This window comes from Phyllostomus hastatus, unplaced genomic scaffold (assembly GCF_019186645.2).
Source record: "Phyllostomus hastatus isolate PE091 unplaced genomic scaffold, TTU_PhHast_1.1 phas_scaffold_200, whole genome shotgun sequence".
Taxonomy (NCBI): Eukaryota; Metazoa; Chordata; class Mammalia; order Chiroptera; family Phyllostomidae; genus Phyllostomus; species Phyllostomus hastatus.
The window spans coordinates 8,662,270-8,676,119 of NW_025334016.1; the positions used below are offsets into that span (position 1 = coordinate 8,662,270).

Sequence of the window (13,850 nt, forward strand, 5' to 3'; positions counted from 1 at the left end):
AAAATCTTGAGGGAAAGACAACTGACTGAAGAGTTGAATAGGTAAGTGATAAATATGTCAGCCTTAAAAGTTCCAGGAAAAGTGTCATCCTTATAAAAGCTTGTTTTCTGGGGAATGAAAAATCTTAAAGAGAAAAAATGGCTTGGCACTGTCAGCTGTATTTTTTAAAAATGCTGGGACAAAAATGAAGTAGTCAAAATTAGATTTTGTGGGTAAATGTTTCTAATATATAAATTGGGTATTCTAGTTTATTGGAAAGTCCCATGGCACCTATTCTAGCAATGGCACATGTAGAATAATCCTAGGTTTAGATATAGAAATAGTTTATTGATTAACTTCAATTTTAAAAACTGAAACAGCCACTTTTGTTGAGCAAGTCGGTATGTGTCTGAGTGCCAAGAAGCCAGCTCATTTCTAAGCAAGAAGCTCAAATGTGAAGTGAAAGAATCATGAGCTAGAACGGCCCTGAGCTATCATCAGTTCCTCCTCCTCTTCTCAGAGCAGTCCCTGAAAGGTAAATGTCAAAGACCTTTCTCCATAGGCTTCCATTGTCTCTGAGAACACCTAGTGACTTGATATATGATACAGGGCACCCAAAATTGAAGAATGGGGTAGATTGGGACAAACTTCTCTGAATTAATTCCCAGAGGTCCATGATTATGAATGTTAATCAAATATATACTATGTGACAAAAGTTCTTTTGAGACTTATATAGGCCTAGAAGAAAAATACAAATCGAACTAGAGAAATGCAGGAGGGAAATGTCATAGTCTTAGAATATTTAAACCTCTGGGGTAGGAGGTATGTGTGTAGAGAATGAACGAAAGAAAAGTCTTTCAAAATCTTTAGCACTCACATCCCTAAATATTTTAGACATAATACATGATACCAAAATGTATTATATACACATGCATATACTCCTAAATTACCAAGCTAACTTTAGATATAAGAAGGGCATTAAAATATAAATACTGCACATTTCAATTTCTCTCCCAAATTTGTACACACCCATAAGTGTGTTGTAGGGAGGGGGCAATCCTTTTCTTCTCACAGCTTTGCTAATTTCAGAAAATAAATACCTTTCCTGTAGCAGTTTAAGGGTTATTTTGATATGATGGGTTGTTACAAAGTATAATTATATAGGTAACAAATGTGTTAAAAAGATTTCAGAAATATTTAATAGAATCATAACTTACTGCTCTAATATAATTTGATTTTATGTTGTCATGTATGGCTGTCAAAAGTCATTTTCTTTATGTGTTGTAATAAAACATATTATGTTGTTTACAAAATTACCATAAGATGCTTTGGTATTAATAAATCATACATATAATTAAAATGTTTGATGTTGCCTTAAATGACTTTTTAAAACTTTTTTAAAGGATTTTATTTTATTTTTAGACAGAAGGGAAAGGAGGGAGAAAGAGAGGGAGAGAAACATCAATGTGTGGTTGCCTCTCATGAGACCCCCACTGGGGACCTGGCCTGCAACCCAGGCATGTGCTCTGATTGGGAATAGAACTGGAGACCCTTTGGTTCACAGGCTGGCACTCAACCCACTGAGCCACACCAGCCAGGGCTAAATGACATTTTTAAGTACTTGTATATCACAATATAATATGATGTTCTGAAAAACATTAAAATGACAAAAAGGGATTAATTATAGCCTATGGATTTCAATTCAATATAAACCTTGATTCTTTTTTGTTTTTAATGAGATTACATCCACTGAAATAAACTTGGCAAAATTAGAACAGGAAGCCAAAGGGAGTTGAGCAAAATTGGCATGGTTACTCTACCTGTAAGCCATACACATCCTTTAAAAATTTTAAATAGTTAACGTATTTCGAAGGAATAGGTGATGGCATACCAATCCATACATCTTCACATCTCTAGAAAAAAAGTGGATATAATTAAAACCACATCTTAAAGTACAATTTTGTAAATGCAACAATAATTGTATTATCTTGTTATATAAACTCTTAGCAAATAGTTTATTTTCAAAGCAAACATTTCTGTAGCCCACTTTTGTATTACAATGTCTTTGTGGTACCCTGGGTTCTTATGCTTGATTCTTCATCCCTTCCTGTATTAGAATTATATACCCATTGTCTATGAGATGTGACTTTACAGCACCTTCCATGGAGTTGATTTTCCTCTCCCTTTGTTATGGTCTCAGCCACCTGACTGGATCTGGCCTATGCAATGTTAGCAGATGTACCAGAGGCCTTAATCTGCTGGCATGATTTGGGTTGGTCTCCTATGCCTCTGCCATAGGCATGAGAAGAGGAGGGATCATGAGGCTGCTGGTCAGAATGACACAGGTGGAACAAACCCAGCTGACCTACAGGCCCATGGAGAAGAAAAATAATTGTGTGTTATTGCAAACCACTCAAATTTAGGGGTGGGACTGTTTGTTATGCCGCATTATTGCAGTGATAGCTTCTCCTATGCTTCATTAAGAACTCAGTTTTTAAAAAATCCAAACTGCTGGCTATATTGGCTGCTTGGTTACTGTTTCTTCCAACAATGGTAAGGACTGGATCATTCACAATGCTCTTGGGGATAAGTTACTTTATATGCACTTCATATATATGTAGTATAAAAATATACACACATATACTTTAGACATATGTATGATGCATATGTGTACATATATTTTCTAATTTCAGAAAATACCTTCACTCTAGAGAGGATTAAAAATAAATATGATTTTTTTTATTTTTAATCCTCACCTGAAGATATGTTTTTATTGATTTTAGAGAGAGAGAAAAACATTGATGTGAGAGAGAAACATCGATCAGTTGCCTCCTGTATGCACCCCAACCAGGTATCAAACCCACAACCTAGGTATGTGCCCTGACCAGGAATCAAATCCACAACTTTTTGGTGTATAGGACGATGCTCCAACCAACTGAACCACCCCATCAGGGCTAAGAATTAATTTTATGAGGTAGGTTGCAATAAAATTATATAAGTAATAAACATGTGTCAAGGGATTTCAAAACATCTTATATATAAAATCTATATACATGCCCATATGTCCATATGAGGTCTGTCCAGAAAAAGTCCAGCCATGGTTAATATAACAAAAATTATTTGCACAACATCAATGTAACCTGGTAGCCAAGGAGAGTGGATTGGAATACGCCTGTGTGAACAATGATGACTTCACTGTACGAGTCAGTGGGGGTGGTAGATGCTGTTGAGGGAGTGTATGTACTGTGTGGCTGTCACATTCAAAATGACTGAGTAGAGCTATGAATCTGCATCAAATTTTGCATTAAGCTCGAACATTCCTCCACAGAAACTATTTGAATAAATCAGAAGGCCGCAGCTATGGGCAACTGCTGATTGGCAGCCTCATCAGAACAACACGCCTGCTTATGCCTCACCGTCTCATGCAGTTTTTTGGTGAAACATCAAATCACCCAGGTGACTCAGCCCCACTACAGCCCAGATTTGGTGCACTGCAACTCTTGACTTTTCCCAAAACTAAAATCACCTTTGAAAGGGAAGAGATTTCAGATCCTCCATAAGATTCAGGAAACTATGACAGGGCAGCTGAAGGGTCCTGGGAGAACTATGTGTGGTCCCAAGGTGCCCACTTTGAAGGGGACTGAGATGTCATCGTCCTATGTATAATGTTTCTTGTATCTTGTATCTTCTTCAATAAATGTTTCTATTTTTCATATGATATGGATGGATACCTTCTGGACAGACCTCATACCTACTTTTTATTTATGCTGCAATGGTCAATTCATATTAATATCAACAGGGAGGTGTGGAAGCCCATACTGTGTCTGCTTATATTTCTATTTTCAAAGTTAACTATTTTATATAAGAGGTGCTATATGTTGTCTAAAGCTAAATTAGTATCCAAAGTCATAAAATATCATAGAAACATAAGTAAGGACTCATTGATTCTATGGGATGGAATTGTGGAAGTAACCTAATTAACTGATGTTTCCCTTGGGCTTTATGGAATGAAGAGCAGTTCATTAGGGCATTAAAGAGATGAAAGCTGTTCCAAGCATAGGAAACAGCATAAGCAAAAGTTTAGAGACATAAAAATAGATTTTTGAGAAAGGGTAGGTAGCCCAGTGTGGTTTGGGACACAGTACAAAGAGGCAAGAAAGGCAGTTCGAAGGAAAAGATAGGGCCAAATTAGGGGGCTTTTGTGCTACTTTATTCTTTATGCTGTGGTTAAGGAAAGGCACTAGTGAGTCTCAGCCAGAAAAACCTGATTAGAAATTAATTACATAATTCATTGGAAATATGAAGAATGAAATGAATGAGTAAAATCACTATGGAGGTTACTGCAATAATCCTGTGGAGAGATGACTGTATTACAACCAGGGCAGCTGAAGCTGGGATGGATAAGAGCCACATCTGAAAGATTTTGCTACAGTAGAACATACACAATACCTGGAAGGTGACTGGTTTGAAGTGGTCATAAAAGAAAGTGGTAGTGTTATCTGTTGAATTATGTCCTCTCAAAAAAAAAAAAAGATGTGTTGAAGTCCTATTATTTCAGTAACCTCCAAGCTTCTGGGTTGGTAAACACATGGAGATTTGGAGAGATTGGCCTTTCTGGAGAGGGCATGGAACTTCTCACCCTTTCTCCATACCTTGCCCTATGCATTTCGTCCTTCTGGCTGTTCCAAACCAGTAATCTAGTAAGTAAAATGTTTCTCTGCATTCTATGAGCCACTCTAGCAAATTAATCAAATCCAAGGAAGGAGTCATGGAAACCTCTACAGCCAGTTGGTAAGAAGCACAGGTGACAACCTGGACATGCAAATGATGTCTCAAGTGGGGCAGAGGCAGTCTTGTGGGAAAGTTAGGGCTAAGGCACTAACCTGTAGAATCTAAGGCTGTCTCTGGGTAGATAGTATCAAAATTGAGTTGAATTGTAGGACACCCAGCTGGTGTCGAGAATTGCTTGGTATGGGAAAAACACCCACACATTGGAACTGGTACCAGAATGGTAGCCAACTCTCAATTTTAGGGAGATTTCCAAATTACTGGTTTAAATGAACTAACAAGAATCAAATTGGGATCCAAAGGAGGGTAGGAAGCAGAAGGTAAAACTTATGAAACTTGGAGAGAGATCAATAAAGTAGAGGGAAAAGATAGCTCTTCATATTTTTGCCTGTAATTGGGTTCATCTAAAGGAATCACATGGTCAATCTCTTTGCAAAATCAATAGATCTTTAAATAGATCTTTGGTGACATGAGAAACCTCCATACTGTCACTGCTTAATTGTTCTAATAAATCCACAAATGTTCCAAACATTACAGACTATTTATGACAATCTGCACAGTGAGTTAAAACATCCTTTGTCTTCATTGACCTTTTACTCATCCTACACTACAAATGCAAAGAAAACTCCACCTTATATTGTATTCCCAGCACTGCATGTGAATTTTAAGTGGAAATAATTGCATGGTGATTTTACAACAGGACAGCTCAACCACAGTAGTTCATCCCTCCCCCTTCAAAATGAGGATGAGTGTGCTTGTGCTTCTGAAAGCAGCCCCCACAATGGTGCTTGTTGGAGTCTTAAATATCTTTGTGTGTCAGGCTCTGCCAGTGCCCTTCCTGATCCCCTCACCCTCTCACACCCCACTTGGCTCACACAAGTCTGATTTCCAACCACCAGCACCTGCATTCCTTTGCTTGAGTGCTTTTCTTTGGCCTCTGGTGCCCACTTTGGCTGCCCTAGTCACAAGTGCCTAGGAATTAATTCTTTCCTCCCACTTCAAGAACAGCCCTCAAATCATGACTGATGGGAGTTGATGGATGAATACCTCAGTTCCTTTGCTCTTTGGATGGGACCTGTCAGCTATGGATCCCTGTGCATTTCAAGGACTTTAGCTCCAGTCATCCACATTTGTTACTGGTTTAATAATATGCCCCATAAGCTCTTTTTCTTCCATTTCTCACTTCCTCACTCCCTTACTAGTGCTCCTTTCACTTCCCCCCAAAACTATTTATATTCCAATCGTTGTCTCCAAGTTAGCTTCTAGAGGAAGTCAAACAAAGGCATTATGCAATTTTACATTTATCAAAACTAATAAAAGTCTATGAAATTCAAAGCACAGCTTGGAACAAAGCAATGTCCTGATAAATTATGAATGGATCCAGAGTTTCCAATGCGATTTCTAGATAACTCAAGAGACAGTGCCCAAATTAAAAAAAAAAGATCCTATTTAGTAGGAAGCATAAAGTATATGTGCCACATAGCATTTTATGGAAGGAATAACTATGAAGTACAGAGTGAAATTCAACCACAGTGTAAAATTATGACTCTAAAATGCCTGGAAATCATTGTCTGCAAGAGGGGCCCATAACATCTTCCAAGCTGGCTGTCACTAGAGTTACTTAAGATGTCAAACAAGTTGGTAATAGATTACTGGTTCATCAATGGTGAAAGAATATAGCTGCCAATCTGTAAAATCACATGCCCTTGAAATGGAAAGCAAAGATGGCACTGGATGGAAACCCAGTAACTAGCAGGTTCCCAGTGAGAATAGCAAAGCTGTGAGTGAGTTCATGGGCCCTAGATTTATTTACTTTGACATTTTTAAAAGGAAATTTAATTGGATTATGTCTCCTTCTAGTTTAAAATTTTCTACTCTAGTACTGACCACCAGCTGCATGAGGGGAAAAGATTGGGAGCCAATTACATTTCATGCTTCACTGAAACAAGGTTATTTTTATTCCTCTCAAATGTAAGATTGATAGAGTCATGTTAATGATTTTACTCTGCTACTAACTTCCACTCCTTCAAAAAAGGATGTTTCTACAGAGACTATGAATTTGTAGAAAAGTCCAGTAGTGTGTATGGAATTAAAATTGTGGTTTTATCAGATATTCTTCCTTGTAATAGATTGACATGACCTTAGAAATAATCAAAGTTGAAAAAATCATAAAAACAGTAAAATTTCAGTAAATCAAGTTAAAATTAATTTTGGAAAGATAATTCACAAATACTTGTCAAGATAATCAAGAGCATTCTGATGACATAAGGAAAAGCTCATATGTCAGGCCAGGAGATTTGCTTATATTCCTATACATTACCTTAAAAAAATTATTGGAGTGACACTGGTTCACAAAACCACATAGGTTTCAAGTGTACAACTCATCAAAACATCATCTACACACTGCATCGTGTGGCCATCGTCCCACAATGAAGTCTCTTTCCATCCCGATTTTCCCCAACTTTGCGCGCCTTCACCTACCCCCACCCAACTTTCCCTCTGGCTATCACCACACTGTTGTTTGTGTCTATGTGTTATATATACCTTTTTTTTGCTTAAACCCTTTACCTTTTTTCACTCATCCTCCTCAACCCTCCTCCCTTCTGACAACTGTCAGTGTGTTCCATGTATCCATGTCTCTGTTTCCATTTTGTTCATTAGATTCCACAGATAAGTGAGATCTTAATGGCATTTGCTTTTCTCTAACTGGCTTATTTCACTTAGCAAAATGAAGTTTCCTCAAAAAAATTAAAAATGGAACTGGCTTTTGACCCAGCAATCCTACTTTTTGGAATATATCTGAAGAAAACCAAAACACTAGTTCAAAAGAATATATGTATTCCTATGTTCATTGAAACATGATTTACAATAGCCAAGATCTGGAAATAGCCCAAGTGCCCATCAGTAGATGAGTGGATAAAAAGCTGTGGTACATATACACAGTGGACTACTACTTGGCCATAAAAAAGGAAATCTTACTTTTTGCAACAGCACTGATGGGCCTGTAGATTATTGTATTCTATACATTTCTGTCTTTACTGTAATGACAGTATTTCACAGTTGCTTCTCTCTGCCTCAGTTAAAGCTTCAACAGAGTGTAGCTAAAACACAGCTGCAGCTCCTAAGCAAGAAAACTTTTCTAAAAACTGCATTACAAGGCAACTAAAGTTTCCAAGGATTCATGGATTTTGTTTCAGCTTTAGTGATAGACATACATATGATTCAAATAGACATCATCCAACGTTTTAAATCCAAGTGGATTCCAGTGGTATCATTTCCTAAGTTTATTGCTTTTGTTAGGTAATCAGTGTCACCAGTTATTTTTTTAATCTAGTGAGAATTAATAATATTTTATTTCAACTGTTAAATTCAACCTCAAATATTAGAAATAACTGTTTATTAAAGTATTGGCACTAGCCCCTAATTATATAGTCCTTACCTTTAGGAATGCTTTTGAGTCTCAGATTCTTATCTATAAATTGGGAGTGGCACATTCTCACAAGATTGTTGGGACAATCAAATGTCATAGGGCATTCTACCCTCTAAATACCAAAAGGAGATACTCAATAAGTGGGGTTCCCAAAAATGTATCCCAAGGTGCACCCAACTGCCCCCTACTCCCTGCTGACAAGGCTATATATCATCCTGTTTTGACATAAGAGCTTTAGAGCCATTTGCTAATGCTTCTGCAGTTCCAGTGCTCAAAAATGAAGTCACATCCAATTTTTCTCAGAAACATTCAAAGATTAGATGCTAGTCATCCAGTATAAGTTATAAAGTTTGTATGAGAACCAATTTAGTGTTATTTTTTATAATATGACTCCTGAGATAAACCAGACTGGCTCTAAACAGTTGAGCCTATTTTGCCAGTTTTACAGCTACCATCTGTGAGCAAGAACAATGGAATAGAAAGGGTGTATCTGAGCTGTGACAGTGCCAGGACAACATGCTGAGACCATAGATAGTCACATAATGAGAGTTAAGTTACAGTCCCAATGGCTCACCATGGGCTGCTGTGGCGGCACCTAGCCAAGGGGGCTCCTGAGAATCCAGGCTATATGCCGCCATGGTCAATAGTCATGATGGGTGACAACTTACATGCACCCATGTAGGAAAACCTCTCACCAAAGGGCAGCAGGACTAATGAAAGTTGGGCCAGCTACAATTACAGTCCTATTTGTACAGTTTGCTTGCTTATTGTTGGATCCAGTCTTGTTAGCTGAGATCACCTAACCATTACAGGTGGGGGAGCCCCATCTGAGCCTGGGGACCAGTCCTGACACCCAGCAGGCCAAGTCAAAAGCTGTTAGTTAGTCTGGACCTGGCCTTATACCTTGGCTGTGGGACTTGTTTACCTAAGCCCAAGTCTTTATTATTGGTAACAGATTACACTGGGTCATTCTCCATTTTCTCATCAAGATCCATTTTCTACCCTGCCATTTTCACTGAGCTCCCTGCCCTGAGAGGCAAACCCTATGGACTGCATCATTTCCTAGGCTTCCTTGTTCACTGACTTCTGGGTGGATCCAGCCTGTGGGAAGCAGCAAGAGATCAGGGTATTGATTCCACTTCCCCTATTCCCTCCCTGCCTGGCCATGGTTTGGCAGTGGTTACAATGCTCTACCTCCTACTATTGCTCTAGCTCCTTCTTCCACTGGGTTTCAGTAATACCACCCATCCACCTCTGCTTCTCCAGACCTAGTGATGGTAAAGCCTTCCCAGCCTCGCTAGTCCCTCAGTGCTCCACTGTGCTGACTGGTTCTCTTAGCCCTACCCACTCCTCTGTCATTAGTCTCTTAATTAAATCCATATTCCTGATCCCTTTGAGTGTGCTGTGTATTTCTTGATGGAACTTCAGTGGTATAGTGACTTAGCCTATTCTGTCCCCTGAACAGGGCTGAAGGCTTGGTTCAAGCTTGCTGACTAGCTCCTTCTGATTGTTGAATAATGCTAAATTCAGGATTCTCCACCACTTTGCTCCATGTTTTTGAGAGACACCTGCTGGAAATCCCTGATGCCCTGTCCTTCCAATCTCATGTTAGCCTTTGGTTGGCTGATGCCTGTGGACCTACTCCTCTCTTTTGGCCCCTACCTGCTCACATCATTCACTTCAATTAATCAAGCCACACAGGAAGGTGTCCCAAATCCCCACTCTTATCACCCATCCCATCCATTAATGCTGATGCAAACAGAATTGGTGCTGAATCTAGTACCTAGGCCTGCTTAACCACCATCAGCCAAGAAGTCTTGTTTCATTTCTCAGTAAGATCCTGAGTTCAGGGATAAGATCTTGAGGATACTATAAAGCCCAAGAGTAAAGACATCCAAGTTCTAAGTGGTGGCTGGTGCCAGTAACTTCTAGAGAGCTATTCATGGCATCTCTGGAAATTCAGGCAGAGCCAGCCTGACCAACTCATATAATAAAGAACACATGCAGTTGCCCAGTCCCTGGCCTCCACACAGGAGCTCAGCAGGCTTGTTCTCAACAGAACTTTAATCTCATCACATCACACTCTGGATTGGGTGACTTTCAAAACCTCGTGGATCTTGTCCTAAAGTCCCACATGTGACTTTTTGGCTATGGCAGACTCCCCAGATCTTGGTGATCAGCAAAGCTCTAAGTGAGAGATTTTCTCTGTCCAAATGGGTCTCATGGACCTACATATCTGGTCCAACTCCTCCATGGTTTCTTTTGGCATAATCACTCCCCTGTCAGTTCCTGCCACAGCTGCAAGATTAGACAATAACTGAGGAGCAGGGATGATAAAGAGATTGTGCCACAATGCCAAGAGCCCATTGGTACCAAGGACAATTAACAAGGGCTTCAAGAGTGGTTGGTTGCCATGCTGTGATGTACCACCCATAATTCCCTTGAGGAAGGACTTGGCCCAGCTTCTAGGAGTCTCCTTCAGAGATTGCTTCTGCTGCAGAGCTGTCTCAGGTGCAAAGAACTATATTGTCCAAGGTCATACCTCTTCTTAAACCAACTTACAGGAATAAAAAACAGGCCATTATGGCCCAACTCAGGACACCTCTGAAGGTCATTTAAGTTCCAGAGCTCCCTGTGGGCTGGAAGGCTATGTTTGAGCCTGCATTACATCTCAACTTGTCCAAAAAGAGAAGTAGGCAAAAGCCTATTCGTGTGTCCTTCCTCTCTCTTTCACAGGTACTGATCCCAAGGACGCTCTCAAATAAACTTTCTGCACATTAGACTCTATCTGCTTCCTGGAGAACCCAACCTGTGAAAGGCTCTGACCCAGAGTATTTCAGGTAATTAGACTAACACTGAAGCACACTTTACATGGTTCAGGAGATACTATACTTTTCACTACTGATTCTACTGTATGAACTATGCAATATTATGCTCAGCCTATTCAAATTAAATATTTTCATGTGGGCTTATAGGCCCACTGGTAACATTCTCAAGCTATCTTTCCTTTAAGAAACGGCAACAGACTTATGAGTACCAGAGTGTTGCAGACTCTGGAATCTAGTTAAGTCCTTGTTATTGGTTAAACTGATTAGGTACCATTTTATACTTATGTTCTTTTTCTCTTTAACTGGATGAAAAGAAATGACCCTTTTCAAATGTCCTCCTCAGACTCAAGCAGTTTGTGCTTGATCAGCAAAACTGATAAGAGAGCCTAAAAGTAAAGGTCTCACGCAAATGAGTAACAACTAAAAGAGCCTACTGCTGAAGAACAGGCCCTTTCCAATGTAACATTTCTATTCTGTATGTGTTCTAACTCTTATCTTTATGGAGAGAATCACTGATTTTAGTCTTGGAAGTTGAATGTTAAAGGCCCACCCCCCTGACTTGAGGAAGTAAGACATCTCCATTTTATAAAAAATAAAAATAATAGCTAACATTTAAGCCCTTACTATGGAACAGGTATTGTGATAAGTGTCTTACATGTATAGACTCGATCCTCACAACCACTCTGATAGAAGTACTAGTCTTATCTCCATTTTTGAGATGGAAAAACCTAAAAGGTTGAGTAATTTGCACATACTCCACCCAGTTAGTCAATCATTAACCTAAGGATTTGAACTCAGATTCATGTTCCAGACTTTCTTCTCTACCTGCCTCCCTAAAGCACCCTGAACTCCAAGGCTCATTCACTGTTCACTGTTGACAGAGTAGGTAAGAGATGAAATGAGGGAGGGGTGGTTAAAAGGAGAGTGGCTTTCTGAGCTTCCCACACAGTTACTCCTCTCCCAGTATGGATGGAGATCATTTTGTGGGTTCTTAAATCAATTTAATGGGTCATGAATTACATTCAAAAGAGAAAGAAGGGGAGGAGAAGAGGGAAAAGAAAAGAAAGAGATAAAGAAAGGATGAGAGAAAGGAAAAATCATACTGTATTACATGTAGGTAGAATAGTATAGTTTCATAAACCTTTTGTTCCACTACATATGTGCATGCTGGGTTTCTATGAACAAATGTCTTTCTTACTGTGGGTTGTAGTACTAAAAAATAATTAAATTTCATTCAAATTGAATCAAAATGAGGAAAATAAAAATTAAAGTAATAAGACACCATATCTTTTCAGAGGCAAAAATGTAGAAATAACTTGAATATCTATCAAACAGAAATAGATGAATAAATTATTCTATATCCATACTATACCTGTTAAAGAATGGCTTAGGTCTATACATACTAGAGAAATTTCCCATGATTTACTATTCAGTAAGAAAAACACACTGTAGATAAAATGCATGTGGTATCGTTTATATCTTAGTACTATTGATGATGAAACCCCCAACATACACGTAAACATTTGGGTGGTAGATTGGGTAGAAAGAAAAAGGAGAGAAGTAGAAAGTAAGGAAAATAACAACAAAGGCAGTTGCTAACTAGCAAAAATAAGTACTTGTATCATTTAGGATCCCATGGGAAATAGAGGACTTACTTGAACTGTGCAGTTAAGAAGAGTTAAATAAAATGACTATCCACAAAATTGTTGGAAGTTTCTAGAGAAACCAATAGGAGATCCTCCACCCCTCAGGGATTGTAGCAGCAGACTGTCATTACCACCACCTGTGGCTGAAGGGGCCACATAAGGATAGTTATCAGAACTTGGAGTGGGAAGCTATAAGTAGAGAATCTCCAGAGAGGCACTATGGACCTTAGTAGGGGGAGGAAGTCAATCTATTGTCACTGGCAGGGAGGGAAATGATTTCTTTCTCCTGCCACCCTCCACTCTCCTGCTGTTGCATTCCATTAGCCAACCCAACTAGAAGCAAGAGGACTCAAGCCCTTCTGATGCAGTCCACAAAGGTCAGCTGGCTGGGATTCAGAGCAAGAATAGAGGGATTGGAGAAAAGTCCTAATGGGACAAATGGATGATAGCTAAAACAGAATACTGTAACATTAAATGAAAGGTAGGATATAAACTCCATCTATCATTTTTCTATGTAAAAATTAAATATTTACATGGATAAAAATTAAAAGGATACCAAATGACAGCATTAATTTTTTTGTGATGGTGTATTGGATTTTAGGTAATTAAATCCAATGTATTTGATAACAATTATGAGGTCTGTTCAGAAAAAGTCCGGCCAATGTTAACATAATGAGAATAGTTTGTGCAACACTGATGTAACCTGGTAGCCAAGGAGAGTGGACTGGAATGTGCATGTGCAAACAAAGACAACTTCACATTACTAGTCAGTGGGAGTAGTAGATACTGTTGAATGAGTGTGTGTACTGTGTAGCCATCACATTCAAAATGACTGAGTGATTAGAGCAACAAATCTGCATCAACTTTTGTGTTAAGCTTGAACATTCTTCTGCAGAAACTATTCAGATGATTCAGAAGGCTGCAGCTATGTGCAACTGGTGATTGGCAGCTTCATCACAACAATGTACCTACTCATGCATCACATTTCGTGCAGTTTTTTGGCAAAATATCAAATCACCCAGGTGACTCAGCCCCTCTAGAGCCCAGATTCTGGCTTTTCCCAAAACTAAAATCACCTTTGACAGGGAAGAGATTTCAGATGATCGATGAGATTTAGGAAAATATCATGGTGCAGTTGATGGCAACTGGGAGAACTGTGTGAGGTCCCAAAGTGTCTAC

At 39.0% G+C, this 13,850-nt stretch overlaps 1 protein-coding gene across 1 annotated transcript in view; it reads right to left on the reverse strand.

Annotated features, from left to right (window-relative positions):
• Positions 1–1,598: 1,598 nt before the first annotated feature.
• The window catches only part of EFHC2 (EF-hand domain containing 2), a 231,943-nt gene continuing 219,691 nt past the window's right edge, over positions 1,599–13,850 (reverse strand). Inside the window, exon 14 of the mRNA XM_045860517.1 lies at positions 1,599–1,892. Coding sequence (XP_045716473.1) covers positions 1,791–1,892 — 102 coding nt within the window. The 3' untranslated portion in view covers positions 1,599–1,790. The remainder of the gene's footprint in view (positions 1,893–13,850) is intronic.